The sequence below is a fragment of the Bidens hawaiensis genome, unplaced genomic scaffold (genome assembly GCF_021521415.1).
Source record: "Bidens hawaiensis isolate Kalapana, Puna unplaced genomic scaffold, B.hawaiensis_p1.1 tig00071157_1, whole genome shotgun sequence".
Taxonomy (NCBI): Eukaryota; Viridiplantae; Streptophyta; class Magnoliopsida; order Asterales; family Asteraceae; genus Bidens; species Bidens hawaiensis.
In genome coordinates this window covers 3,362-30,156 of record NW_027502461.1, presented here as the reverse complement: position 1 = coordinate 30,156, position 26,795 = coordinate 3,362, and the positions used below count along the sequence as shown (strand labels likewise).

The window sequence follows — 26,795 nt, the reverse complement described above, 5'->3', positions numbered from 1 at the left end:
GCGCAGGCGACTGGGTCGACGCCTCAGGAAGGCTGACCGAGCCTACCATCATTGGCGAGGAAGTACTCCCCTGCGTTTCACCCAGGATTGCGTCAACATCCACGCCTGCACAAAGAAGAAAGTGTTAAAAAGAAAATTATTGACAAATCTACAAAGGCATTATGATTATACTTACGGGTTTTCTTGACCCTGAACGTACGGACGGGCGGGGAGGAACCCGATGGAGCCGGCCTCTTGGTACCGGTCACCGTCGTCTTCGTTGGTTCTCCGGAGGTAACGGTCGTAGCCTCCGGAGCAGTGGTCTTCTCACCACCGGGCTTCCCCGCCACCTCTTCACTATCTGACTCCGTGTCAGATAGAACCACTGGATCAGCTGTGGCCTTCTCCTTCCCCTTCACGCCGGCAGCAGTCTTTTTCTTCCGCACCAACGGAGGACCTTCTGCGGATTCCTCAGAAGAAGAAATGTCAAGAACTCCAGCAGCAGGCACAGCATTGAGGGGTTCAGGGTAGAAGATAGGCTTACCAGGCCGTCGGTGGCTCAGGATCTCTTGACCCGGCGGGTAAACCTCCACGAACCGACTCGCAGTTTGCTCTAGGATGGGCAACTCGTTCTCGTCCAGAGCACGAGTACCCATCCGTGCGGGACCATCTTCCTCCCGCGGATTCAGGAGCGACTGTAGGTCGTTCCCCTCTGAAATAAACAGGAAAGTTAGAAAAAAGTCAAATCAACAAAAAGAAACAAGACATACCATAAGGGACAGAGTTCGAACCATATTCAAGGACAATCGGAACCTTCTGCGCATTCGCCGCCTTCCACACTCGGCTCATCCCCAGCATTACCATCGCTGACTCCGGAAAACGGAAAACCGGGGATTGGACCCGGGATATCTTCGAGAACCATTCCGCCTCCTCGTAGTTGAGGGCGTGAAGGCTCTGAAGTGCCTGGCCGTTCTTGAACTTCATGGCAATGGGGATGGCGCGAGCGGATATGAAGAAGAACTCTCTTCTCCACGAGCGAAGACTCCGCTCGGTGGTACAAATCTTTAAACCCTTAATCCGGGTTGTAAGACTGTACCACCCCTGGATGCACCTCCAAGTGTAGAAGGTCATCAGGCGGTCCACATGGGGCTCGATGCCCAGAATCCGGCACACCCACTCAAAATGACGAATCTTGGCGATCGCCATGGGGTGCAGCTCGGTCAAATGAACGCTGTGCCTCTCAAGAACACGATACACAAACTTTGTCAACGGGAACCTAAGGTTCCCGTAGATAAAGAATGCAGCATAAACCCCGATCTTGCCACTAGGGGCATCGTACACAGTATGGTGGGGTTCAGGAAACTCAGGCTCGAGAGACTCGAGCATGAACTTCCTGACGATATACTGGTACAGATCGACAGAAAGAGAACACTGGCACTCGCCAGCAGTCTTCTGATCGTCGGCATCATGAGAAGACATTTTTGCAGAAAGAGAAGTGATTTCGGGAAAATGCTTGCCTGAAAAAGGGGAGTATTTGCCGGAAATCACTAAGAAGAAGAAGAAGAAAGGTGAAAGTGTGAATTACAAATAACCCTCTTCCCCTTTATATAGTAATCGCAATTAATGCGGTGAATTTAATGCGGAGGAGAGAGAAATCAAAGGTGCAATGAAACTATGACACGTGGCAAAAAGCAGGCTGGCAACAGCTGTTGAAAGGACGTGTGCCAGTAATTTCGCGGCCACGCGCCCGAAAAATCACGCCCACGTGCCTGAAAAAGCGACTGGAATGACCATGTTCTGTCACGTCACCATAACTTCCTGCACGTCCTGACAGTCAGAAGAAACCGTCGCACGACGTTTCAGAGGTTTGGACTGTTCTTATCTTTCCACCAACTCTTCGAATTTCAAAATTCAAAATTTAAAAAATATTAAAAAGTAAGCGGGAAAATACCCCTTACCCCTTGGCAAACAAGTAACCGTTAGACGGATGCGGGTACAGTGTAAAGGCAAAACCCTTCACATACCTAGCACCCGCAGGGAATTGAAGCCAAGTAAACCTTGGCAAACAAGTAACCGTTAGACGGATGCGGGTACAGTGTAAAGGCAAAACCCTTCACATACCTAGCACCCGCAGGGAATTGAAGCCAAGTAAACCTTGGCAAACAAGTAACCGTTAGACGGATGCGGGTACAGTGTAAAGGCAAAACCCTTCACATACCTAGCACCCGCAGGGAATTGAAGCCAAGTAAACCTTGGCAAACAAGTAACCGTTAGACGGATGCGGGTACAGTGTAAAGGCAAAACCCTTCACATACCTAGCACCCGCAGGGAATTGAAGCCAAGTAAACCTTGGAAGTAAAGTAACCGTAAGACGAGCGCTGGTACAGTGTTAAGGCAAAACCCTTCACATACCTAGCGCTCCGCTGGGAATTGAAACCAGGAAGGATCTTCTGGGCAATGCTTGCGGAAACGGAAATAACATCCCCGCATAGCGGGAACGTTGAGAACTACGTTGTTTGAAGCGCCAGAATGGAATTGGTGGTTTTAACATAATTGATCACTATGTTCAAAACTACCAAAACCTCATGGAGAATCCACACAACTGGGACTCAATGCTCCTGACTTGCGAGGAGGTTACAGACCTACCCGCATCATACCCAAAGACCAAGCAGGAAACTCGGGCATTTCTGCAAGTGACAAGGACTTCCCATGGAAAACCTTACAAAACCCTTTTCAAAACCCTTTGCTTAAGTCCAAAAGTTCACCTCACTTTATTAAACACGCATGAGAAGAACATTGGACTGGGGGGACTTGAAGAGGTAGGTCCCAGCAGAGCCCAGTTGGACCCGCAAGACTCACCTTAAACAGGGACGTCTGCGCAGAGACCAACTGGATCCGCAGGACCAACCATGCTCAGAGACGTGACGTCCTTACGCGCAGTATGCAAGCTGGTCCCGCAGGAAATGCCTCCCATGGTGAAGGACTCCGCCTGTTCCCGCAGCCTCGGATACAAGCCATGAGGGAAGGCCACCCGCGCAGCATGGCTACACGCACTAGGTACTTAGCTCTCGTTCAGTGTCACCTGAAGGAATGAGCAAAGCCGGGAGCAATCCCGCACAGAGGCGGGAGGGGGAATACTCCCGCCCAAATAAGCCAGTCTATACTGAAGGACCTTTCACCGTACCTGACGAGGTATGGGCGAAAGATCTGATCAGGGATACGACAGCTCACTGATACAGTATGGCGAGCAGCATGCTCCTGTACTGTATCACTATTAAGCCGCTGCCTACTCACCAACTACTGTCATACCACGTGCGTAGCCGGCAGTTGGTGGAAAGGGAATAGTATACAGCAGGCCTGGTCGCTATCAGCCGCTGCCTACCCACCAACTACCAGCAGGGCACGTGCGTAGGCTACTGTTGATGAACAGGAACACTGTTGCAGCCGGCCATACCTCCTTGGAAACCTACCTTCGGCTATAAATACCCCAAATGGTATGATCATCTGGTAGGATCCAACAACATATCTTATTACATTATCATCATATTATACCTGATATCTGCTCTAGTAATCTCTTAATATACTTTTATATTTAAAGAGCAATCTAGTCTGATTCTCACGCCAGAGGGTGGTCACAAGGAGGAACCCCCCCCCCCTTCTCAGTGACGAGCTCACGGTGTCTGTTTTGCAGGTTATCAGAAGAACCATCTTCCAAGGGTCTAACCCCTCGTGGGAAACAGCTATCCAACCCCCAGGTTACCAGTAATCTGCCCGGGGTCCGGTTAGTGTTTCTTCACGCTGCCTAACAAAGAGAGTTGGTTGTTGCCTTACACAAAGACTTCGTTTCGCTTCAACCGACAATTAACTATGTAATGACGAATATCTTTTGAAGATATTGAAAATGATCTAATGAATCTAGTCTTACACTTGGAGCGTCACAGGTTGGATATGTTTATATTAGAAGAATGATTTTCATTGCTTTGTATTTTATATTAATGAAGTCGGTTATTTTTTACTCATAAGTTAAACGAGTTGAGCTTTTATCTTAAACATGTGATATTTGATTTAGAATTTAAATACTATTTTGTCTAGAATTTGGTTTGGAATGCAAATATTATTTTGGTTTAGAATGCAAATATTATGCATGAATCCTTTTTGATGAACCATTTCATACGCTTGCCTTTTTTTTTAAACAAATATTATTTTGTTTAGAATTGAGAAAAGAATATACTTCTGTCATGACATTAAATTTCCTGTCTACTGGACGGCCATAAAACTAGTTGACTTTATGATAGTGTGGTACCCGAACCCGCCCGACCTGTCCTATCTTGGCAGACCTACTAATGAATCATAGACAAATACACAAACCCTAAAACTAATATAATTAAGTCAAAATTCAATTATTCCAATGAATACCAGGTTGCCTTGAGCAGTGCGATTAATGACGATTTGATCAAATCTGTGTAAGTATATTGCAACAACTGGCTCAAAAGAGCCCTCTTTCAATATTGTAAATATATCAGACTTAAACGTTTTGACGCCCTTCGTACAACCCCACTCAACCAATAATGTTTTTGTCACACCTCGACTTAGGCACGGGAATTGCGACCAACAATTAATCCTGGTTTTGTAAATATATCTTAATCAAACGTTTGTATTGGAAGTTTTAGATTAAAATATTCATGTGTATAAACTTCCGGATTTTGAATACCCGTTTTAATAAAATTTTGTTTGGATTTTACCAGAAGTACAAGGATTTATGTTTATATATATAGAGGAAAGTTAACGTACAAATAAAATTAACGTGCTAATTGTGAGAATCAAGTTGAGTAATTATATAAACAAGTAGAGTAATTATGTAATTACATAATAGAGTAATTACATAATTACTCTACTTGATTCTCATAATTAGCATGTTAATTTCATTTGTATTTGATCCAAACTTGTATACATAGAGGAAAAGGATCCATACGAAAATTTCTAATCATACAAGACTTACGCGACTTGTATCCCCGTCGATTTCAATCAGCGATCTAGGGTTCTCCAATCAGAATAGCAAGCAACAACAACGGCGAGTCGGTCTTCGTCCACCGCTGCTCCCGTCGATTCCGTCCACCTTCACCATCACCGTTCAGCAACCCGTCACCGCCCACTGATTCCGTCCACCGTCGCAACCATCGTCTACCATTGTGAACACCATCTTCTTTTCACGACCATCAATCGATGTTCACAGGTTAGTTGATCAAATTAACCAATTGAAATTGAAATTGTTGAACCTAGTTGATTACTTAACCTTGAAATTGATCCAATTAATCATCAATTTGAAGCTTTAATCGATCAATTTTGAGTTTTGAGTGATGGGTTTTAACCTTGAATGTATCGGGATTTAAGCATGAACGTTTTAGGTCTTAAGCCTGAACGTTTTAAGTTTTAAGCCTGAACGTTTTAAGTTTAACCTTGAACATTTTAGGGTTGGAAATCTGGCTTGAACGTTTTTGGTTTTTTAACACTGAACGTATTTCGCGTACCTAATGTACGTTAAGCAATTATTGTACGTTAACACACTATATACATATATGTAATCAGAGCCATCAAAATAACCAGTCTTCTATCACTAGTTCCATGACTCTAATTTTTGTAATTACCTTTTATATACTTGATCACCTTAAAATACCTTTTGAAAATATGTCAGCAGATCCGGTTTTTTGGTTGTGCAAACCGTGTAATGGCATGAGGCAAAAACAATGCAAAGGGGCCCATATGTTTTCACAATTTTTTATATTTAATATGTATGCAGGCTCAAGCCCCATTTAAAATACTATAAACGTAATAAATACTGCAAGATTGAAACAACGAGACGCACACAACCATCGATTGTTGATCACGCAAGGGCCAAGGAGTGTGTAGCGGCCATCGGTTGTTGATATCAGGCCACGGGAATCCTGATTCGGAGTGCAGTAGGACACGAGAATCACGAATTATGTTGTTGAATGAACTCATGAACTAGGGTTTTGTGAATTTTGTTGTTGAATCATCACTCATCACGTATGAAATTGGGAATTTTTTATGTATAAAAGTATAATTTTGCATTCTACTATTCTCGTTTCACAATATGAATCTTGTATATATACCTAGGGTTTGCACTTTTAATTTCTTGTTTAGAATCAACACCGGATGTTTGTTTGAATAGACTTAATGTTTGTGTAACTATGTGTTTGTTTGATGTTTGAAACTTTGAATATTTTTGTTTTTGTCCGAAAATCAAGCCTCCCATTCCCAAATACATATACCTCTCTGGTGCCAAAAACGTAAAAAAGAAGAAGCTAGATGAAGAAAAAGGCAAATGCTGACACAGGGCCATGATCTCAAAACTACCTCAAAGTTCTAGTTCTAATGTGGATGCTAATGTGGGTTAAGATGGACTATAAAGATATGATCGAGAGTTTTGCTTCCCAAAACGCTAAGAGAGCCTCAAAATTCGCTTAAGTAAGTTCGATCATTTCGCTACTTTTTTTTTCTTTTTTTCTTTATAACAATTGTATTCATATTGTGATTTTTTGATATATAATTGATGAGTTTATTATATTATAAGGTAGATGCCCAATTTTATATTATTATTATTATTATTTTGCATGAGGCCTAAATTTGCTTTATCATTCTCGGGGATGGGCTTGTGCATTAGCTATATGCCAGTGAAACATTGGCTAACTCAAAAGTATTATAATATCGTTAAAACACAAATATAGTTTTATATATAGAAGTAGGGTGCCTGCCATGATCAATGAGATGTATCCACTCACATACACACACAAGTCAACATTTCATAGGGAGTTGTGCCCATGTCGGAATATGGTTTAAGACTGACACATATCATGCCTGTTATTTTTCATTTATGTATTGGATCCAGACACACGCATTTAATCTGAGTGCTTTTATTTATCTTGTGATATAGCGTTTTTGGGATTTCATTATCTCATGTACATGTTTTAAAACTCTAAAAGACAAACAACGTGTCTGTCTTTTAAGGACAAATCAGTTTGTTTAGAGGTTTAACATGCATATTCACATTTCTGCTATGGTGGTGAACTTGGTCTTGTAACGTTTGCTTCCTAGTACTTGACTTATAACAATAGATTTGCATAAATATCTAGATCTTCGTATGAGCTAGTTGCATACCTTAATGGCCTAGTTTTGTTGTTTCAAACCTTGTTTAACTTGTTTAAGTTCGATTATTTGGGTTAAAACTTAATTTTCTTTAAACTAATAAAAATTGGCTTTAGACGGACCGTCTGATCAGTTATACGGTTCGTCAAACCAATCCATTGGTTTGACTTTTGAACACAATTGGTTTTAGACGGGCCGTCATAACTTAGGCATGTTGTCAGTATGGCTATACGGGCAATCTAACCATTTTTTTACAAAACATTGCCCAGAGAAATCTTTAGATGGGATATGGTCGTCTAATTGTCCAAGAATCGCAAGCTTGAAGAAACCTTTAGACGAGCTGTCAAATTAGTTAGGCGTTCCATCCAATCTTCTGTACAAACCTGTCTTGTTTAAAAAATGTTTTTTAACATCAAAGTAGCCCTTGTAAATACTTTTAAGCTTTTCAAAACCCTTAGTAACTCCATTTAGAATGAGTGTAGCATGTATTTTAATTAACAAGGTTCGATTACCCTGCTTTAATCAAAGCTTAAGAACTAAAAATCGTAATGACATCAAAGTTCTTACCTCAACATAACTTAGTAACTAAGTTTAAAGCTTTGATGTGATCACTTTAATGGGTTTGAAAGAATTGGACAGAGCATCTCCTTATTTTTTTATCACTTGGATGAGAAACAATGCTTTCTTCTTGATGAAGATATCCAAGAACATGAAGAACATGCCAAGAATATAATCTTTTCTTTTGATTTTAGGTATGAAATGGTGTAGGAATGCTTTTGGGACGACATGAATATCTCTAAGTTCTAACAGAGTAATCAACATCTTACTAGCACCTCATTGTAGTGCAACATCATTTGGATGTGAAGAACAAAGCTTCCATACTTCATTCTTGCTTAAATATGACCAAGAACATCAAGAACATGCTCTTTTTTCTTGGATGTGAGTATAAAAGGTATAGGAATGATTAAGAGATGTTTTGTGTATGATAATGGACGAGTTTACATCTCTTTTATAGGCCAAAACATGAAAACAAAGTAATCAGCTCAAAATTCTTGTCCTGTCATGTTAACAACAAGTTGTCAGAAATTGACAGTGCTGACTTAGCTTTCAGACAAACCATCTGAAAGTTAGACACAACGTCTAATACACACAAACCATCTGAAATATTAGATGGTCTATCTAATCACTCATAGCCGCCATACAACTTATGAACCCTAATACACACCGTCTGAAAGGATTAGGCACTCCATCTAACCAACTTTTGGATCATTTTTATTTTTAACCATCAAGTTTAACTTTGCGTTAATTACCACCTGGTCCCTTGACTTGCAATAAACTAAAACGAAGGTCTGAACGTTTCCATAACGTATATTATACCTTCATTTTGTTTGGAATTTTATATTTTGGCTTTTAAAAATTGACATTTTTGACACGTAATTTTGAGGGTATTACATATATGCAGTTTATTTTTATGAAAGTTGAATTCAAGCTATTAGAGTGTTACAATAAGATTCATCAAGGAACATAAAAAAATACTAACAAATATAACAAATATACAATAGTTTTACATAAGGCACAAGTTGTACCATAATTTCTTCTCTCTACGCCATCACTCGAGTTACCAAGTTTGGTGCATCTTTCTTCTTAGGTAATCTTATGTAGTTACACGCGTAATATGTGACCAAGACGACAAAGAGAGCACAAACTATTATATATCCAATCCACAAAAGTTCTGAAGGAAAGAACAATATCAGATAAAGGGAGAGCACTGCAAGAATTGTCGAGAAGTAAAAAGTAAATTTTAAGAGTATGTGACATACGACAGAGTTCTTTGCATTTTTGAAAACATCATCTGTATAAAGTAGAATTCCTGAAGTCATTATCGCGATGGGTAGCGCAATAACTGACATAATTATAAAGAAACCATGAGTATCAAAAGGAGAGTGCTTTAGGCTTTGGAACTTCATCTGAATGAACCCTATCAATGATACATACATGACAAAAAAGGTTCCGACGTATATGTGTTTGAATGTTTTTGTATAATCCCGTTCCCTGACATAATAATCAGACATTAATAACAAAATAGAGCGATATGTTAATAAGTTCTTAAAAGAAAATTGTACTACTTATCTATTATCTATCGTGGCACATCTAATAATAAATACTTTTTTTGGTACCAACTACTTATTCACGTTGTTAGCAACTGACTATATTGCACTTTTTAGCAACTCGTCTATTCAATTTTCAGTATAAAACAAACAAAGTAACGTGTCAATAAAGTGTAAGATATTAGTCTATTTTAATGTTAAAACCCAATTATCCGATTCATTTAAACATATTTAAAACAAAATAAAAGTTGCACAAACCCAAATCATAACCCATAAACTCATTTAAAAATTTAATTGTTTAAATAAAAAAAACCTTTTTATTTAAGGCCCCGTTTTTTCTCGCTTTCGGCCCAAAAAAATGACAATTCTCATAGACGGTCGGACGCTATATATTTTTGTTTTTTTCAAGCTAAACAAAACAGTAATATGATATGCTAAAAGTAGATATGACAAGAATATCAACCAACGACTCCAAGAAATAATCCAATCGCACAACGTTATCACAACTCTCTCACCTCCGGCAAACAAACAAGGACAAAGTTACATGTTTTCAAAACAGTCACACTAAGAGGGGAAGAGGCACTCATATGGGTAGGGTGTATGGCTTCCAAACCACATAGTAACACCACCCCACCTCATTTGAATAAAGTGCATGGCTTCATTTTATGGCAAAGGTTTGCCAGTTGCCACACGAAATTGATTCATTGTTGACCAATTAAAAATTAAAATGAATTAATGAAGTTCCAGCCTTCCAGGGCACTTGTGGGTGGGTGTTGCCTAATAAGGGTGGAAATGAGTAGGCAGTACATGCATGGCCGGCCCTTGGGTAGGGCAAACCGGGCGGCTGGCCGAGGCATATAAATTTTTGGGGTCAAATTTTTTTTATATATATTATGTATATATATTTAAAAAAAAATTATAAAAATAGGTATGGATCTTAATCATATTAAATATTTTGAACCCAAACCTTTTTTTATCCATAATCCATCTAATCTATTAGGCCCAAGCTAAATTTAAAAACTAAATAAATAATGGCAAATTGAAAACTAATAATCCCACATTTTGTGTATTGGCTGATAATAAACTCAAATTTAAAGTCACTACCAATAGTTCAACCTTTCAACTATTTTTGTCTCAATGGACATCCACTAAAAAGCACTTAACGTCGTTAAGTTTTTTTCCGAGTTTCAAAGCGATGTTTTAGGACTTTTAATTTGAAGAAAGATACGAGTCAATTGTTATAAGATTTATCTCGAAACAGTGATCCGAATGATGAAACAGTGTTTCAATTCGGGTGTTTGAATTTCCAATTAACAAAAATCAAATCATACGAATCACCGTTTCAAGATAAGTTTTACATCAGTCGGCTCGTATCCTTCTTCCAATCAAAAGCCCTAAAGCATTGGTTTGAAACTTAGAAAAAAATTAACGACGCTAAGTGTTTTTTAACAAAGGTCCATTGAGACAAAAATAGATGAAAAGTTGGAACGTTGGTAGTGATTTTTAAAAGTGAGATTATCGGCCAATACACAAAAGTTTGGATTATCTATTTACAATTTTCCATAAATAATTAACCTTAATCGTTGTTTGAAAAAAATAACTTATATTTTCGTTACTTATTAGGGCCTGTAGGCCTTTTTATTTTGGTTCGGCCTAGGTATTTAAATTCTCGGAGACGGCTCTGAGTACACGAGTGTCCCTTCCCCCATAAACAAATGCGTATATGGGTATGAGCTTAAATCTTAAAAATAAGAGGTAGAAATGTACAATTTCAACTTGTTTTCATCCTAGAACATATTGCAGACAACTGAATATATTTTAAAAACATGACGAAAACAACCAACCTAGTAGCTTGGTACTGATGTATACGGAAAGCAGGACGTTGATCTGGAGCTCGTCCAGTAAGGATAATCGGATCGCGGTCTAGATTCTCCATATATATACAATGAAATGGAATAGAATGTTTATATATGATAATGGAAACAGGTTGGTATATTTGTTTGTAGCAAGAAATGAAGGATGTTTGTAATTGGTGTTACGAGTGTACATACATATATATATAAAGTCCTCCAGGTAAACGTATGAACAGTTTGGTCACGACAAAGCGCATATGTTGATGCAATGGGTACAAAGTAATTTGTCCTAATCCTCAGTTGTGGTGTTACCAATTTCGACGTAGATCACAATAGGGTCCCACCAGCACTCATCTCATACAAGATTACTTGTTGTCGGGGCTGGGCATTCAGAATTTAAAATAGATGCTTGTCGGGATGCATGTATTATTTTTATTTTTTATTTTTTGGAATGACTTATTTATCAAACACTGACTCGACTCAATCAAGTCGCTAGAGCCAACCCCCAATACAAACAACCAAAACACCAAAACGCCTAAATGCTAGCTTTACAAAAAATCATTAAATACAATCACTATTTTACCTTTAGTTTTACTAGTTTTTTTAAGATAACTTTTTTTATTTTTTTACTGTTTTTGAATTTTGTTTTGACTCCTTAAATAAAACTCCAAAAATACACCAAGACTAATCTGGTTTTTGTGATTTTATGATTCCTTGACCCGTCTGAATGTTAAACCGACACCAAGACTCGTATTTGTAAATTTTCACATGATTTAATGAGGGTTTATGTACTAAAACTATCTTACTAACTGTTTTGGATGAACGGAATTCGGATTCGAATCCAAAAACACGAGTTTAAACAAGTTTTAGCAACAATCTTAATTGAACGGGCCATCTAAAGCTTCATATGGCCTGTCTAATCTCAAACTTTTGGGCAAAATGGTCTTTTCAAATATCCAACTAAAACCCGACCCTTTTTGACTGATGATAGACCGTCTAATACTTTAAACATAATACGACCCGAAAAACTATGCAATGTTCATGTACGGAACTATCAACTACCACACTATACCATAATACCAAGTAATCTCTCACCACAAGTTTACAGTACCCTGCCTATTTTTCGCATGAACCAGTTCTCGCACATATCAAGTTTTATCGCATGCTTCCGGTTATCGCACATTTATAAGTCGTCACGCTCCACGTAATCACATTGCCAATGATATTACTATGCGATAACCACTCTTTAAGCGATAACTACCGTCTAGAATTACTGTTCTATGCACGATAACTATGATCCTCGATAACTATTTCATATGCTGATATGCGACAACTATATTTTTGGGGATAACTTGCTAGGCGATAACTATGGCTGGGCTACTTGTTACTCTATGCAAAAACTTAGTCATTAATTATATGTTTTAATTAATCTCTTTATAGTTTGCAAAGTTGCAATCGGACTCGGGGTGAGTCTGTGACATATATATCTGTAACACAAGCCATTATATGCTTACTTACACTCCAAAGTGATTTTACAATGGGCATACAAATCCCAGCAATATTTGACATGTAAAATAAATTTGCAATGTACTTTATTATATTGTCTGAACATGTTTATTGTTATTGTGTTATATCCTATCACCGATAATTGGGTCGGATTATCAAGGCTTTTAGACGAAGAATGAAGTATGCATAAATAGAGAATAAGATGTATGAAAGTATGATATTACAAGTTAATATAAATCGCATACCTATTAGCCTTTAGTTTATCTAAAGGTTATGCACAAGCGTATTTTGAATTATAGTGTTACAATAAGATTCATCAAGGTACATGAAACAATACTAACTGATTTAACAGTAAAGTACAAGTTGTGCCATGACCTTTTGTCTTTCTATACCATCACACGAGCTACAAAGTTTGATGCATCTTTCTTCTTGAGTAATCTTATGTAGCTACACAAGTAATATGTGACCATGACAGCAAAGAGAGCACAAACAATTGCATATCCAATCCACTTGAGTTCTGAAGGAAAGGATAATATCAAGTAAAGAGAGAGCACCGCAAGGATTGTCAAGAAGTAAAAAGTAAATTCTAAAATCATTTGACGTATAAAAGAGATCTTTGCGTTTTTGGAAATGTCATTTGTATAAAGTAGGATCGCTGAAGTCATTATCGCAATTGGTAGTGCAATAAGTGACATGATTATAAAGAAACCATGGGTATCGAAAGGAGAGTGGTTTAGGTTTTGAAACTTTATTTGAATGAACCCTATCAATGATACATACATGATGAAAAAGGTTCCGACATATATGTGTTTGAATCTTTTTGAATAATCTTGTAACCTGACATAATATGCAACAAAATGAGTATTAAACTAGAGAGATTATATTAATAAAAGAATAATATTGTACTACTTAGATCATTTAATGAGCTATGTAACCATTGATGAATTTTCAACCATTTAATATAGCTTATTTACGGATTTACCAAGCTTTTTTTTTCTTCTATAAATTGCAACAACTTTGCTTTCGTAACAACTAACAAACTGATACCCTATTTCGCGTATGAACAAGAATATAAAATATATTGTAATTTTTACTGTTTTAGCAACACTCAGTATTTAATTTTCATTATAAAATCCATCAAGCCATTTTGCTATTAAGTTAGATTATATTCGTTTTTCCTTTTTCAATTATATTTCTTTTTTTTTTCCACTTACAACAAATAAAAAATATATGGAATGAATTTATGAAGTGAATAGTAATCCATATACATAGCCATATTCTATGGAAACGGATGAAGTAGAAAGAGTCAAAAATAGATAAACAAAAAAACTTAAACGACAAAGTTCAAAATTTTAAAAACAAAAGCTTTCCGCCAATTCACTTAAACAAACGGATAAGAGGTGGAAATAAACGAAACAACCAACCTAGCAGCAGGTTTTGATGTGTAATGTAAACCGAACGTTGATTTGGAGGCCTTTCGGTAAGGATAATCGGATCAAGGTCTAGATTCCCCATATAGAATCGAATACAATATTGTTTCTATGTTTCCAATGTGGTATTTATAGCAACGATTTCTTGTCGTGGCCAATCCTCGGAATACAAGTGTCAATGTGTCTGTGTCATGCCATATTGGGCTTATAATAATAATCATTTTGTCAAAGGCCCTTGTCCCACCACAAGTCACAACCAAACAACATTCTTGTCGTGGCCAACCCGTTGTTTTACATTAGACGGGTGTCCGTGTAATAGAGTGGGTAACACATACTTTGTTAATTATGTAACAAGTTTATCGGAATTCGTTGTTCGATTTGAAACCGTACGTAAAACCGTTCAAATCGGTCATTGGTTCGATTTCACGGGTGATATTTTTATTAACTTCTGGCCGGTCGTTTTCAATCTTCAAAGGTTCGATTTTGGTTTTCGACGACAAAAAACCGTTACTAACGGTTTGGCTCACGATTTAATTTAAAAACCATCAAAGCCAGACCGCAAACGCCCCTACGTAAAATTTATTTTTTAATTGAAAAAAACTATAACAATAACATACTCACATTAAAGAGAAAAATATGCTCATTTTTATGGTGCAATTTCTTTAAAAAAAATTATTAACGTGTGAAATAGCTATTAACGTTTAAAAATATGAGATAAATTGGATGTGGCTCAATGGTAGAGCACTCACTTTACTAGTGAGAGGTAGGGGGTTCAAACCTCACTATCGCCAATTTATATGGCTTGCCAGGGTTCGAGTCCTGATCTCACCCGGTTTTACCGGCTCCTCGCTGTCGTGCCGTTTGGCGGGCGTGTGGGTCGGGTTTTATCCGGAGAATCCCTCAATAGGTGGACCGCTAGGGGCTCCGTCCGTTCGGACTTGTGGCCGGCTCGGGCTACCTTTAGCCATTGGGGGCCGTGTACGGAGTACCCGGCGTTACTTAGTTGGTCATTCCAAAAAAAACGTTTAAAAATATGAGGGTAGTTAGGTTAAAAGTAAAAAAAAATAAAAATCCCATATGAGCGAAAGATCAAGGGTCATGGCTGTAATTATTTTTAAAATTTACAAAAATTGGCCAATGTTGTAACTGGTTTTTTTATTAGACAAGTTTACCCTTATCCTATATGCATTAAAGGTTGTACCATGTATTGATTGATTTGTAAAACTCTAAAAAGTTAGGTATCTTAATTTGTCCATGTCTTATGTATTATATATATAGTATAGATAGATGTCACAATATACGTGTCCAGGCACTTTGTTTATTAAATGGTAGGTTATAAATTGGAAAAATTTCCCAAAATAAGCATTTATAAAAATAAATTTCAAGTTTTGGGTATCATTTATAAGAAATTTCAGAAATATGTATTATAAACTTATCATGACGAGTAGTTTGTGAAACCAATTAGAACTTGCCATGTGTTCTTAAACTAACCGTAATGAGCACGTTCACTAATCATTTACTCGTCACGACTAAATAAGTTTCATGCCTCGTAATCAATGACCACAAGTAATTCATAAGTCTTTTAGTCGCAACGAGTTAACTACTAATAAACTACTCGTGTAGGAATGTAAACCGGGTAAATTAGTCTTCACTACTAAAGGACTTATGAATTACTCGTGGACGTTGATTACGAGACATGAAACTTATTTAGTCGTGACGGGTAAATGATCAGTGAACATGCTCGTTACGGTTAGTTTAAGGACACGCGACAATTTTTAATTTGTTATACAAACTAATCGTCACGACTAGTTTATAATGCCTATTTTTGGAATTTTTTGCAAATAGTACCTAAAACTTGAAATTTGTTTTCATAAATTCTTATTTTGGGAATTTTCCCTTATAAATTAGAAGTGCAGGTTACAAGACTATTAACAGTTTCACACTTAACAGACCCGTCGTCTCACTTCGGGTTGGCGTCAGCTAACCGCCAACATATATAACAGTATCTCGCGATTGTACTAAATAAACAGTGGCTATAAATAGCCGTGTAACCCTCATTTGTATGTAAGCGTATTATCAGGATGTTATGTATTTACCTCTTATTCAAATATGCAAGTATTCAAGTGTGTTTTTATGTCTCTGTGATCTGCATAAATACCATGACCAATGTCAACCTAATTATTATTATTTGGGTAAGAAACTCCTATTTAGTTTTTCATTAAAAACAACCAAGTCATACGGAAATTTTAAGAGATTATACTAAGAGTTAATGTGAGGCTAAGCTACTTGATAGAGGTGCATACCCAATACAGTAGAAACTCGATAAATTAATACTCGATTATTTAATAAACTCTCTAATATAATATTTTTTGCCGGTCCCGACTCGAGGATAGGGTGCTAAATTAATAATTCGCTAAAATTATAAGATAATACATTTTTGATAATTTCTTTAGACTCCATATAAAATATAAATTAATAATTCCTTATATATAGCATATTACATGAATGATTTATGAAGGTTTCTTGAAAAATGATTTAATTGTCTTTTATTTTTTGTTGAAATCAATTTCCCCTTGAATCTCGTCTCTAATTTTCCTTAGCATGGTAAGAACTTCTGATGTTGTTTTCTCATAGCTCAACAAGAAATTGTTCAATGTGATTGCCGCTTTAATAGCTTTGTTTCGCGAAGGGGGCTCCATTGTAGAACTTTCATCATCTTCTTTATCGATATCATCTTTATTAATTCCAATAACGCTTTCAATAATTTCTTGGATCATTTTTCAATTCAACTTGGGAGACTGAAGGTTTCTTTCAAATTGGGCCGTTCATTTGATATACATGCATTGTATACAATAATTAAGTGGAAGCTTGAAAGGTGTTTGTAAACTAAGTATTTTACTATAAATTAATAAAATATTAATTAATATATAAATTAATAATTATCAATTTATCGATTAATTAATAACTCTTTTAATTAATAAATTTTGGTGGTTCCAAGTGTATTATTTTATAGAGTTTCTACTGTAATTGTGTTTAGATTCAATAAATGTATGTTTTGTAGGTGTTTTAGTGTCATGTGACATCTGTCCAGCCAATTAAAAAGTTTCGCTATCTTGCCTCACTTAGACCAGTGTATTGGAGATGCAAAGTTATTGTAACGTAGACGAGACACGCTCACTAACTAAACTCTGAAATTTGCAAGGGTGTGGGGAGTGGTCTCATACTCTCAGGGTGGGTCCGCGGCCCCGAGCCCAACCTGAGGCCTTTGACATTAAATGGTTGAAAATTCATGCTCATATTAAATGGTTGCACTTTATAGTAAAAGGGAAAAAAAAGAAAGAAAGAAAAGCTTGGTAAACATGCTCATATCAAAATGGTTGAAAGTTCATCAATGGTTACATATTTCATTAAAAAGATAAGTAGTGCATTTTTTAGTTATAGGTGTCTGATTAGTTCTAAACGACGGTTAGAAATTTGTGATATATATGTACGAGCCAGCGTTTATACAATCAAGGTTTTAGAAGATGTATTTATCTATAAAATGACGAAAATGGGTATTTATCTAGAAAATGACGAATACCCTCACATGTTTGGCATGTGAGGGTTTCTCAGTTAAGTTTTAACGCCCGTTAGAGGCGCTAGTACCTAAGTGTGTTACATAAAATAAAGCATAGTGCTCAAACCTGTTCCTTTAAAACCTTAATACTCAAACCTGTTACTTTTTAAGAAAGACATACACTAATGGCGTAATTAACTCTAATTTATAGGGTCTAGTTCTAGCATTGTAACGAACCTAACATATATCAATCGAATTCACGTTGGCTCACGCCCAACGCCCGGGTTTTACTATTCTAGGTCTTTACTTTCGGATTTAATGCCTGTAGTAGTGTAGTGTAATGAAACTAGCCGATACCAACCTAATTCGTGTCACTTTGATCATAACCTATATTGGCGCTCGTACTGTTTTTGGGCGTCTACATAGTAATTATTATTTTCTTTTTGTTTTAGTGGTCATGCCATAACAAATTAGCTGATACCGTTCGAATTCACGTCACTGTGCACCGCAACATGATGTGTTTTGTACCTAGTTATTTGTAATCATGGTCTCCGTTTTGCTTTGTTTTGGTTCACTGTTAGCGTAGGGAATTATCAATATCCTCTTAGGTAATCTGTTCACCTTGTAAAAACAAGATTTATCATCTCTGATTAAACATGTTAAGGGTCGGATCGGGTTTGAGCCAAATATTCAGGCCAGACAAGTCGTTTTAAATATATACCAATTCTGTTGAGTTGCTTGACTCGCAGGTTTTTGATCGAATGAGAATGAGTCCTTTAAGAAAAGGTATAAAAAAAAGGTAGACATGAATTGACCTGTTTTTGTGTAATTTAGGTAAACCTGTTTTGACTCGATGTATAATTTCGGTAGACCTGAATTGCCCCATTATAATATGAGTTGACCTAAATAAACTCGTATAATCGTATATAATAACTTTTACCTAAATTAGCCCGTTTTTTGAAGAACATGCCTTTTTTAATTTTTTTTAACAACCAAAAACACAACAACAAACTACACAGAAGCATATAATACAATAAAAATGAGTATTAATGTTATGTTTCACATCCACCAGGTAAAATTTAGGTCAAACACAAATGACCCGTACCAAAAACTACACATTTTGACCCGTTAACTAAAGTCTACTTTACCACCTCTAGTTTAGAGTCGTGCACGAATTTAGGCGTTTTAAGTCCATATGATATGATGGGAAAAGGGAACAAAGTTCTTCAACTGTTTTTATAACAAACATTGGATTAGGCAGATGAAAGCCTAGTTTGTAAAGATCATCATCAAAGTGACTCTGTTTGAGTGTTTTCTTGTAATTTTCAGTGGCGTTCTCGGATGACCTCTTGCAACAGCAATCTACATAGTCACACACAGAGTCAACTACTCTAGTTAGACAACATTTGAGCATACATATAGATGAGTAAAATTTTTAAATACTTACCATATAACGTTATGCATTGCTAATTTAATCAAGTATGAGTTACATGCAAAGCAAAAGGCAGTTGTTCGGAAGCTAAATGCCTAAAATACCCTTGTGAATTTCAAGAAACTAAACCGATGTCTTCCTTGAAGCTCAGAAAGCCAAAAACTCCAGTCATGCAGCACAGCTCCATCTAGTTTGACATATATATCGGTCCAGTCTTTGTGAATAAATTCCACATGATCTAATTTATACCCGACTCCTGTGCCCAAGGCCTTGACAAATGCTTCCTTTAAACACCAATACCTGTTCATATGACCCTTTAGTAAAAAAATATAGCCCAAATCGACCCGTTTGCTTGCCCATACATACAGGTCATAAGAGCAAAAGGGATTTTGTAACATCCGGAAATTTCAAAGGTAATATTAATTATATTACTTATTAATAGATGGGAAGTTTACTCGGGTTATCAGGAAATAAATAAAAGAAAGTTATGTTTAGTTATTTAATGTCGAGTAAGGAACGGGTCTTGGGCTTAGTTATTTTATGAACTCGGCCTGTCTCGACCCGTAGGAAGCCAACCCGAGCCTAACCAAACCCGTAGTATATAAACGAAAGTTCTTGACACTTCCACCATTTTCACCATCTTCCTTCACTTACACCCACCCAAACACTCTCATTTCTAGAGAGAGAAGCTAGAGAGAGAAAGTTCTCAAATCACAAATCCGAGTCCACAATCTTGTTCCTAATCGTTTTTGGTAAGTCCCTCTCGAGAATCATCCGTTTTCATAACCATTTTCGACCTCAAATCGAACAAAAACTCCCATTTTCGTAACTTGAGTTTTCGGGTCAAAAACCGCCTTGTTTTGGTGTCAAAATGCAAGCTTTTGTGTTTAAAAGTACTAGGAATCGATAGCCCTTTCAATCCCGAGCATTTCCATGTCAAAAACTTCGATTTTGGGTCGAAATCTGGAAAATCCGGAAAAACCCGTAGGTTTCTCCGTCGCCCAGCTTGAAGGAGTCGAATCAGTCCATTCGATCGAATGAGTCAATCGAACCAGTCCATTCGATCGAATGAGTCAATCGAACCAGTCCATTCGATCGAATAAGAAAGCAACCGAATGGTCTCCGCCTCATTCGACCGAATGAGATCCGTATTCGATCGAACGAGTATCTATCCGATCGAACGAGTTCCATGTTCGATCGAACGAGTTTTCCCAGCTGGTTCGATCGAGTGTGTGTCTAGTTCGATCGAGTGTGCCTCAGATTCGATCGAATATGTCCCTATTCGATCGAATCAAGCCAGGACCAAGTTGTTTCCAAGTTCGCCTAAGGTTTAACTTCGCCTGAAGTGAAGTTCGTTTATAAAATGAATTAAAAACCTAATGGAAAATGTGTTAAGGCAGTTATCGAAAACGAGTAGTAGTAGTTAATTTATATGTGTAAATATTATACAGTTAGCCGAGCCCAGTTAAAGAAAGGAATTACAATCAACGGAGAACGTAACCGTGTCCAGGTGAGTTTCTAGCCCCATTTATGTGTCATGTTTTCGGGGCTGTGTGCATACTCAATATGTTGTTAATACGCTTATCCTAAGAGATAAGTGTATGCCTTATGTGAATGATATGATATGTATGAATGATTGCTTGATGTTACGTGAACGATCTTCGGATATTGCACGTACTGTCAGGTTGTAACGCTATGTGTAAGGTAAGTATGATATGTATGTTTACGTGTATGAACGTGATAAAGATAATAAAAGAAAGAAATGATAATGTATGGTTGTATGGTAACGAAGAGGGAATCGAACCCTACTAATATTCGAAAACTAGGGAACCGAACCCTACTAATGTTCGAGGAAAGAGGGTACCGAGCCCTAATAATACTCGAGGAAGGAGGGTACCGAGCCCTAATAATACTCGAGGAAGGAGGGTACCGAGCCCTAATAATACTCGAGGAAGGAGGGTACCGAGCCCTAATAATACTCGAGGAAGGAGGGTACCGAGCCCTAATAATACTCGAGGAATGTAGGGCGTAATGCTCTTTATAACATAAGATATGAAAGTAAGTTAATACAAAAGAAAGTAAGAAAGTATGAAAGTAAGAAAGTATGAATGTAAGAAAGTAAGAAAGTATGAAAGTAAGAAAGTATGAAAGTATAAAAGTATGAATGAAAGGATGAATATATTGTTATGTGAATGGTATGATTATGTGATTATCTAGAACTCACTCAGCGTAGCTGACTTTTAGTATGCACGCAGGTGAGTAGAATGAGGCAGCTCGCTTGAGGGGACACATGGCACTGAACGAGAGTCTGGCATCTGAAGACTTGTGATGTGTTAACTTTAATGCTTTAATGTGAAAGACAATGAATGTTTTGAGACCAACTATGAATTATGTAATGTTTTATGAAAGTTTTACATTCCGCGTAAATGTTTTAAATAACTCTGATATTTAGAACTGTGTTTATGAGTAAATCCAACACGAAAGTAGGGTTACCGGTAACGGGGCCTTACAAGTTGGTATCAGAGCATAAGTTCGAGAGATTTAAGCATCCTACATGCTTAGACTCGAACAGAAAATGGGATTTAAGTAAGAAAGGAAAGAAGATGCCAGTTCAAGAATGCCATGTGTCGCTCAAGCAAGATCAGTAAAGGTAAGGTGTATGATTAAATGATATATGTTAATGAGAAAGGAAAGATATGAGAACGTCAGGGATAGGAATAATTGATTGTTTGATTTGACAAACTGCTTAAGTAGAACCAGCACAAATAGACTCATAAAGGGAAGTGTATAGGACACGGAAAGTAACGTGATCAGCTAATCACAACTGGCCACTGTTATTACCTGTTAGCCTTACTATCCTTGTACTAGATAGTTCCTTGAGTGATGATGTTTGTGTTTTCCCTTTTAGATTACGATGGCTGGAGCAAAAAGGTTTGTTGGTAAGGGAGGTCACACTGGACGTCCTCTGGGAATACGCGTTGTCCGAGAACCTTCTGAAGAACTAGTTACTACCACGAAAAAGGATAAAAGTGAAACTTTGCAAGGACCAAGCAGCAATGAAGGGTATCAGCTGGATCCTGTTACTCAATTTGCCATTTCTTACGCTGTAGCTGCTGCAGAGAAGAAAATTCGTACTGACAAGTCTGCCGAAAACCATGCAAGGGCCACTGAGAAGGCAGGAGGAGACGGAAAGAAGGGTGATGATTATAAGGGAGGAGCGAAAGGAACCAAAGGATCTGTAGATGTCGTGGAGTATGCGGGGAAGAAGATACTAAAGGTCGCGGGAAGGGAAACATGCAAAGTGTGCGGGAAGATGCACCTAGGAGAATGCAAGGCTGGTCCAAATCAGTGCTACCGATGTGGGAAGAAGGGACACATAACTCGTGATTGCACCGGGAACCAGAAATGTTATAAGTGTGGTAAGTCGGGTCACTTAGCTAGGGATTGTGGGGGAGCAAGAACGGTGGGGGAAAAGAAGAAAAAGAACCCAACTCCAGAACCAGAGGAAGCCGATGAGGTGGATCCACGCAAAAAGAAGGCAAGGCAAGAGGGGTTCACTGCTTGTGAAAAATGTGGGAAGAGACACCCCGGAGAGTGCAGAAAGGGATTAGGTGTTTGCTACAGGTGTGGAAGAGCAGGACATTCCTCTGGGGAATGTAATGATTACCATAGGTGTCACAACTGTGGAGGACGTGGGCACCTAGCAAGGGATTGCAAGAAGCCAAAGGAAGGACATGAAGGAGAAAAGAAGGAGAAGAAATGGGCTACCTCTGCTAAGCGGTCTGGCGAGATGGTGACAACAACTGATGAGAGGAAGGCCAAAGTTGGGAACAAGGATGCATGTAAGACGTGTGGGCAAGTGCACCTGGGAGAATGTAAGACTGGGACAGACAGGTGCTATCGGTGTGGAAAGAGTGGGCATTATTCTCGAGAATGCCCTGATCGTCCAAAGTGCTTCAAATGCGGAAAAGCTGACCACATGGCTAGGGATTGCAAGGAATCAGGGGCGGTAGGTGCGAAAGGATGAAGACTTTGGGAAACTGCAGAGAGGAACACCTGATGAAGGAATAATTGCTCATGCAATGGTTCTATTAAATTACATTTGCTTAAGAACTTGTTTTGTGTTAAGGTTTAAAACTTATGTTTATCTGTGGTGTGTAATTATTTTGAGTTTGGTTAAGAATGATTATCATGTTATGGTGAAATGTTGATTTAGACAATAGTGTTAAAAGTACTAATCGAAACCCTTAGAAGGATGAGATGAGTCTTGGTGCATCGAGGGTCTCATGGACAAGCTACCTTAAATAGCTAAAACACATGACCACCATTCGATGGCTGTAAAGTCGGAAGTAGGAAGGGTAACTCAGAAAGCGAAGGCAATTCTATAAAACGTGTAAATGTAAGAAGTTTTCCTTTTATAGGGAATAAGTTAGGTTTCGGGGACGAAACCTCTTTAAGGAGGGAAGACTTGTAACATCCGGAAATTTCAAAGGTAATATTAATTATATTACTTATTAATAGATGGGAAGTTTACTCGGGTTATCAGGAAATAAATAAAAGAAAGTTATGTTTAGTTATTTAATGTCGAGTAAGGAACGGGTCTTGGGCTTAGTTATTTTATGAACTCGGCCTGTCTCGACCCGTAGGAAGCCAACCCGAGCCTAACCAAACCCGTAGTATATAAACGAAAGTTCTTGACACTTCCACCATTTTCACCATCTTCCTTCACTTACACCCACCCAAACACTCTCATTTCTAGAGAGAGAAGCTAGAGAGAGAAAGTTCTCAAATCACAAATCCGAGTCCACAATCTTGTTCCTAATCGTTTTTGGTAAGTCCCTCTCGAGAATCATCCGTTTTCATAACCATTTTCGACCTCAAATCGAACAAAAACTCCCATTTTCGTAACTTGAGTTTTCGGGTCAAAAACCGCCTTGTTTTGGTGTCAAAATGCAAGCTTTTGTGTTTAAAAGTACTAGGAATCGATAGCCCTTTCAATCCCGAGCATTTCCATGTCAAAAACTTCGATTTTGGGTCGAAATCTGGAAAATCCGGAAAAACCCGTAGGTTTCTCCGTCGCCCAGCTTGAAGGAGTCGAATCAGTCCATTCGATCGAATGAGTCAATCGAACCAGTCCATTCGATCGAATGAGTCAATCGAACCAGTCCATTCGATCGAATAAGAAAGCAACCGAATGGTCTCCGCCTCATTCGACCGAATGAGATCCGTATTCGATCGAACGAGTATCTATCCGATCGAACGAGTTCCATGTTCGATCGAACGAGTTTTCCCAGCTGGTTCGATCGAGTGTGTGTCTAGTTCGATCGAGTGTGCCTCAGATTCGATCGAATATGTCCCTATTCGATCGAATCAAGCCAGGACCAAGTTGTTTCCAAGTTCGCCTAAGGTTTAACTTCGCCTGAAGTGAAGTTCGTTTATAAAATGAATTAAAAACCTAATGGAAAATGTGTTAAGGCAGTTATCGAAAACGAGTAGTAGTAGTTAATTTATATGTGTAAATATTATACAGTTAGCCGAGCCCAGTTAAAGAAAGGAATTACAATCAACGGAGAACGTAACCGTGTCCAGGTGAGTTTCTAGCCCCATTTATGTGTCATGTTTTCGGGGCTGTGTGCATACTCAATATGTTGTTAATACGCTTATCCTAAGAGATAAGTGTATGCCTTATGTGAATGATATGATATGTATGAATGATTGCTTGATGTTACGTGAACGATCTTCGGATATTGCACGTACTGTCAGGTTGTAACGCTATGTGTAAGGTAAGTATGATATGTATGTTTACGTGTATGAACGTGATAAAGATAATAAAAGAAAGAAATGATAATGTATGGTTGTATGGTAACGAAGAGGGAATCGAACCCTACTAATATTCGAAAACTAGGGAACCGAACCCTACTAATGTTCGAGGAAAGAGGGTACCGAGCCCTAATAATACTCGAGGAAGGAGGGTACCGAGCCCTAATAATACTCGAGGAAGGAGGGTACCGAGCCCTAATAATACTCGAGGAAGGAGGGTACCGAGCCCTAATAATACTCGAGGAAGGAGGGTACCGAGCCCTAATAATACTCGAGGAATGTAGGGCGTAATGCTCTTTATAACATAAGATATGAAAGTAAGTTAATACAAAAGAAAGTAAGAAAGTATGAAAGTAAGAAAGTATGAATGTAAGAAAGTAAGAAAGTATGAAAGTAAGAAAGTATGAAAGTATAAAAGTATGAATGAAAGGATGAATATATTGTTATGTGAATGGTATGATTATGTGATTATCTAGAACTCACTCAGCGTAGCTGACTTTTAGTATGCACGCAGGTGAGTAGAATGAGGCAGCTCGCTTGAGGGGACACATGGCACTGAACGAGAGTCTGGCATCTGAAGACTTGTGATGTGTTAACTTTAATGCTTTAATGTGAAAGACAATGAATGTTTTGAGACCAACTATGAATTATGTAATGTTTTATGAAAGTTTTACATTCCGCGTAAATGTTTTAAATAACTCTGATATTTAGAACTGTGTTTATGAGTAAATCCAACACGAAAGTAGGGTTACCGGTAACGGGGCCTTACAGATTTCCTACCACATGTGATATGTAATCAAATTCACCTGAAAAAAGTGTCCAAAACATCTTCATCGGAACCAGCATTAACAATCTTTTCCCATTCTGAGCTTGAAAAGTATGATGAGAAATTGTGAATGAAATCTGAAATGGTTTCTTTCCCGGGAATGAAGCAAGAGACAATGTCCAATCCCACGAGGCAAATCGGTTCAGAAGCAATTGCCACATAGTCACCATGATGCGAAACATTGAAGTTGAAATTTGGATATTTCACATTCTGATTTCTTTCCTATGCAACCACTTGATCATAAAACAGAAATCAGAACTAATATGGGTCATTTATTTAAAAAAAATTGGGTTGATATGGGTTGTTTCTCATAGAACGGGCCAGAGTTGGTTGACTGAGACAATCTTTTCTAATGAAACGGGTTCCAATGGGTTGGTGTTATTTTTCAAACAGGTCATAATGGGTTGACACGGGACACGCAACCCGGCTGTAATTTCCCAAAAAAGAAACATTTTTAAACCAGCCCGTTCTGTCCCGACCCGAACCAAAATAACCCTTATTTGAATCGACCAGTTCTGATCGTAACGACCCAAACCCGCCTGACCCGAAAACTAATATAATTCTTCAGTCGAAATTGAAATGAATACCAGGTAAGGTTTGCCTTCAGCGGTGCGATTGATGACGATTTGATCGACCGGAATCCGAATAAGTTGATGTATGAGTGCATACTGCAACAACCGGCTCACAAGTGCCCTCTTTCGGTCTTCAATTTTCACAAACCTAAATTAATTAATTCATCAGGCTACTAATTAATAAATATTTGTAATAATAATAAGAGTATTGGTTACTTACTACCTGGTGATAGAAGAGTGATGTTGTTGAGGTACAAGAGACATGGCCATCCAGAATTCGTGCGGCGATGGGTCCCACTGTGATACGTTGACTAACCATCTCTGCACACCCTCTTCCATCTGTGTTTTAAGTGTCACGATTGATGCCGATTAGATAATGATGACTTTGGTTGTTTGGTACCACTTGTACTGCCCGCCAAATATTGTTGGGTTTGTTTGGTAATAATAGTACTAAATAAAGGCTATTGTGAATCTCTCATTTGGTTTTAGTGTATCACTGATGTAACACATTCGTTCTTATTTCAGACTATTAGATCAGCATGCAATATC

At 37.9% G+C, this 26,795-nt stretch overlaps 1 protein-coding gene across 1 annotated transcript; it reads right to left on the bottom strand.

Moving 5' to 3' along the window:
* Window positions 1–18,843: 18,843 nt before the first annotated feature.
* Window positions 18,844–26,591, bottom strand: LOC143605760 (uncharacterized; the record flags this gene model as incomplete). Its single annotated transcript, XM_077081753.1, has 6 exons — window positions 26,470–26,591; window positions 26,262–26,394; window positions 25,655–25,896; window positions 19,133–19,328; window positions 19,044–19,062; window positions 18,844–18,958 (listed from the first exon to the last, which is right to left on the bottom strand). Coding segments are annotated over exons 1-6 (821 nt in total), but the record flags the coding sequence as incomplete, so codon positions are not given.
* Window positions 26,592–26,795: the final 204 nt, after the last annotated feature.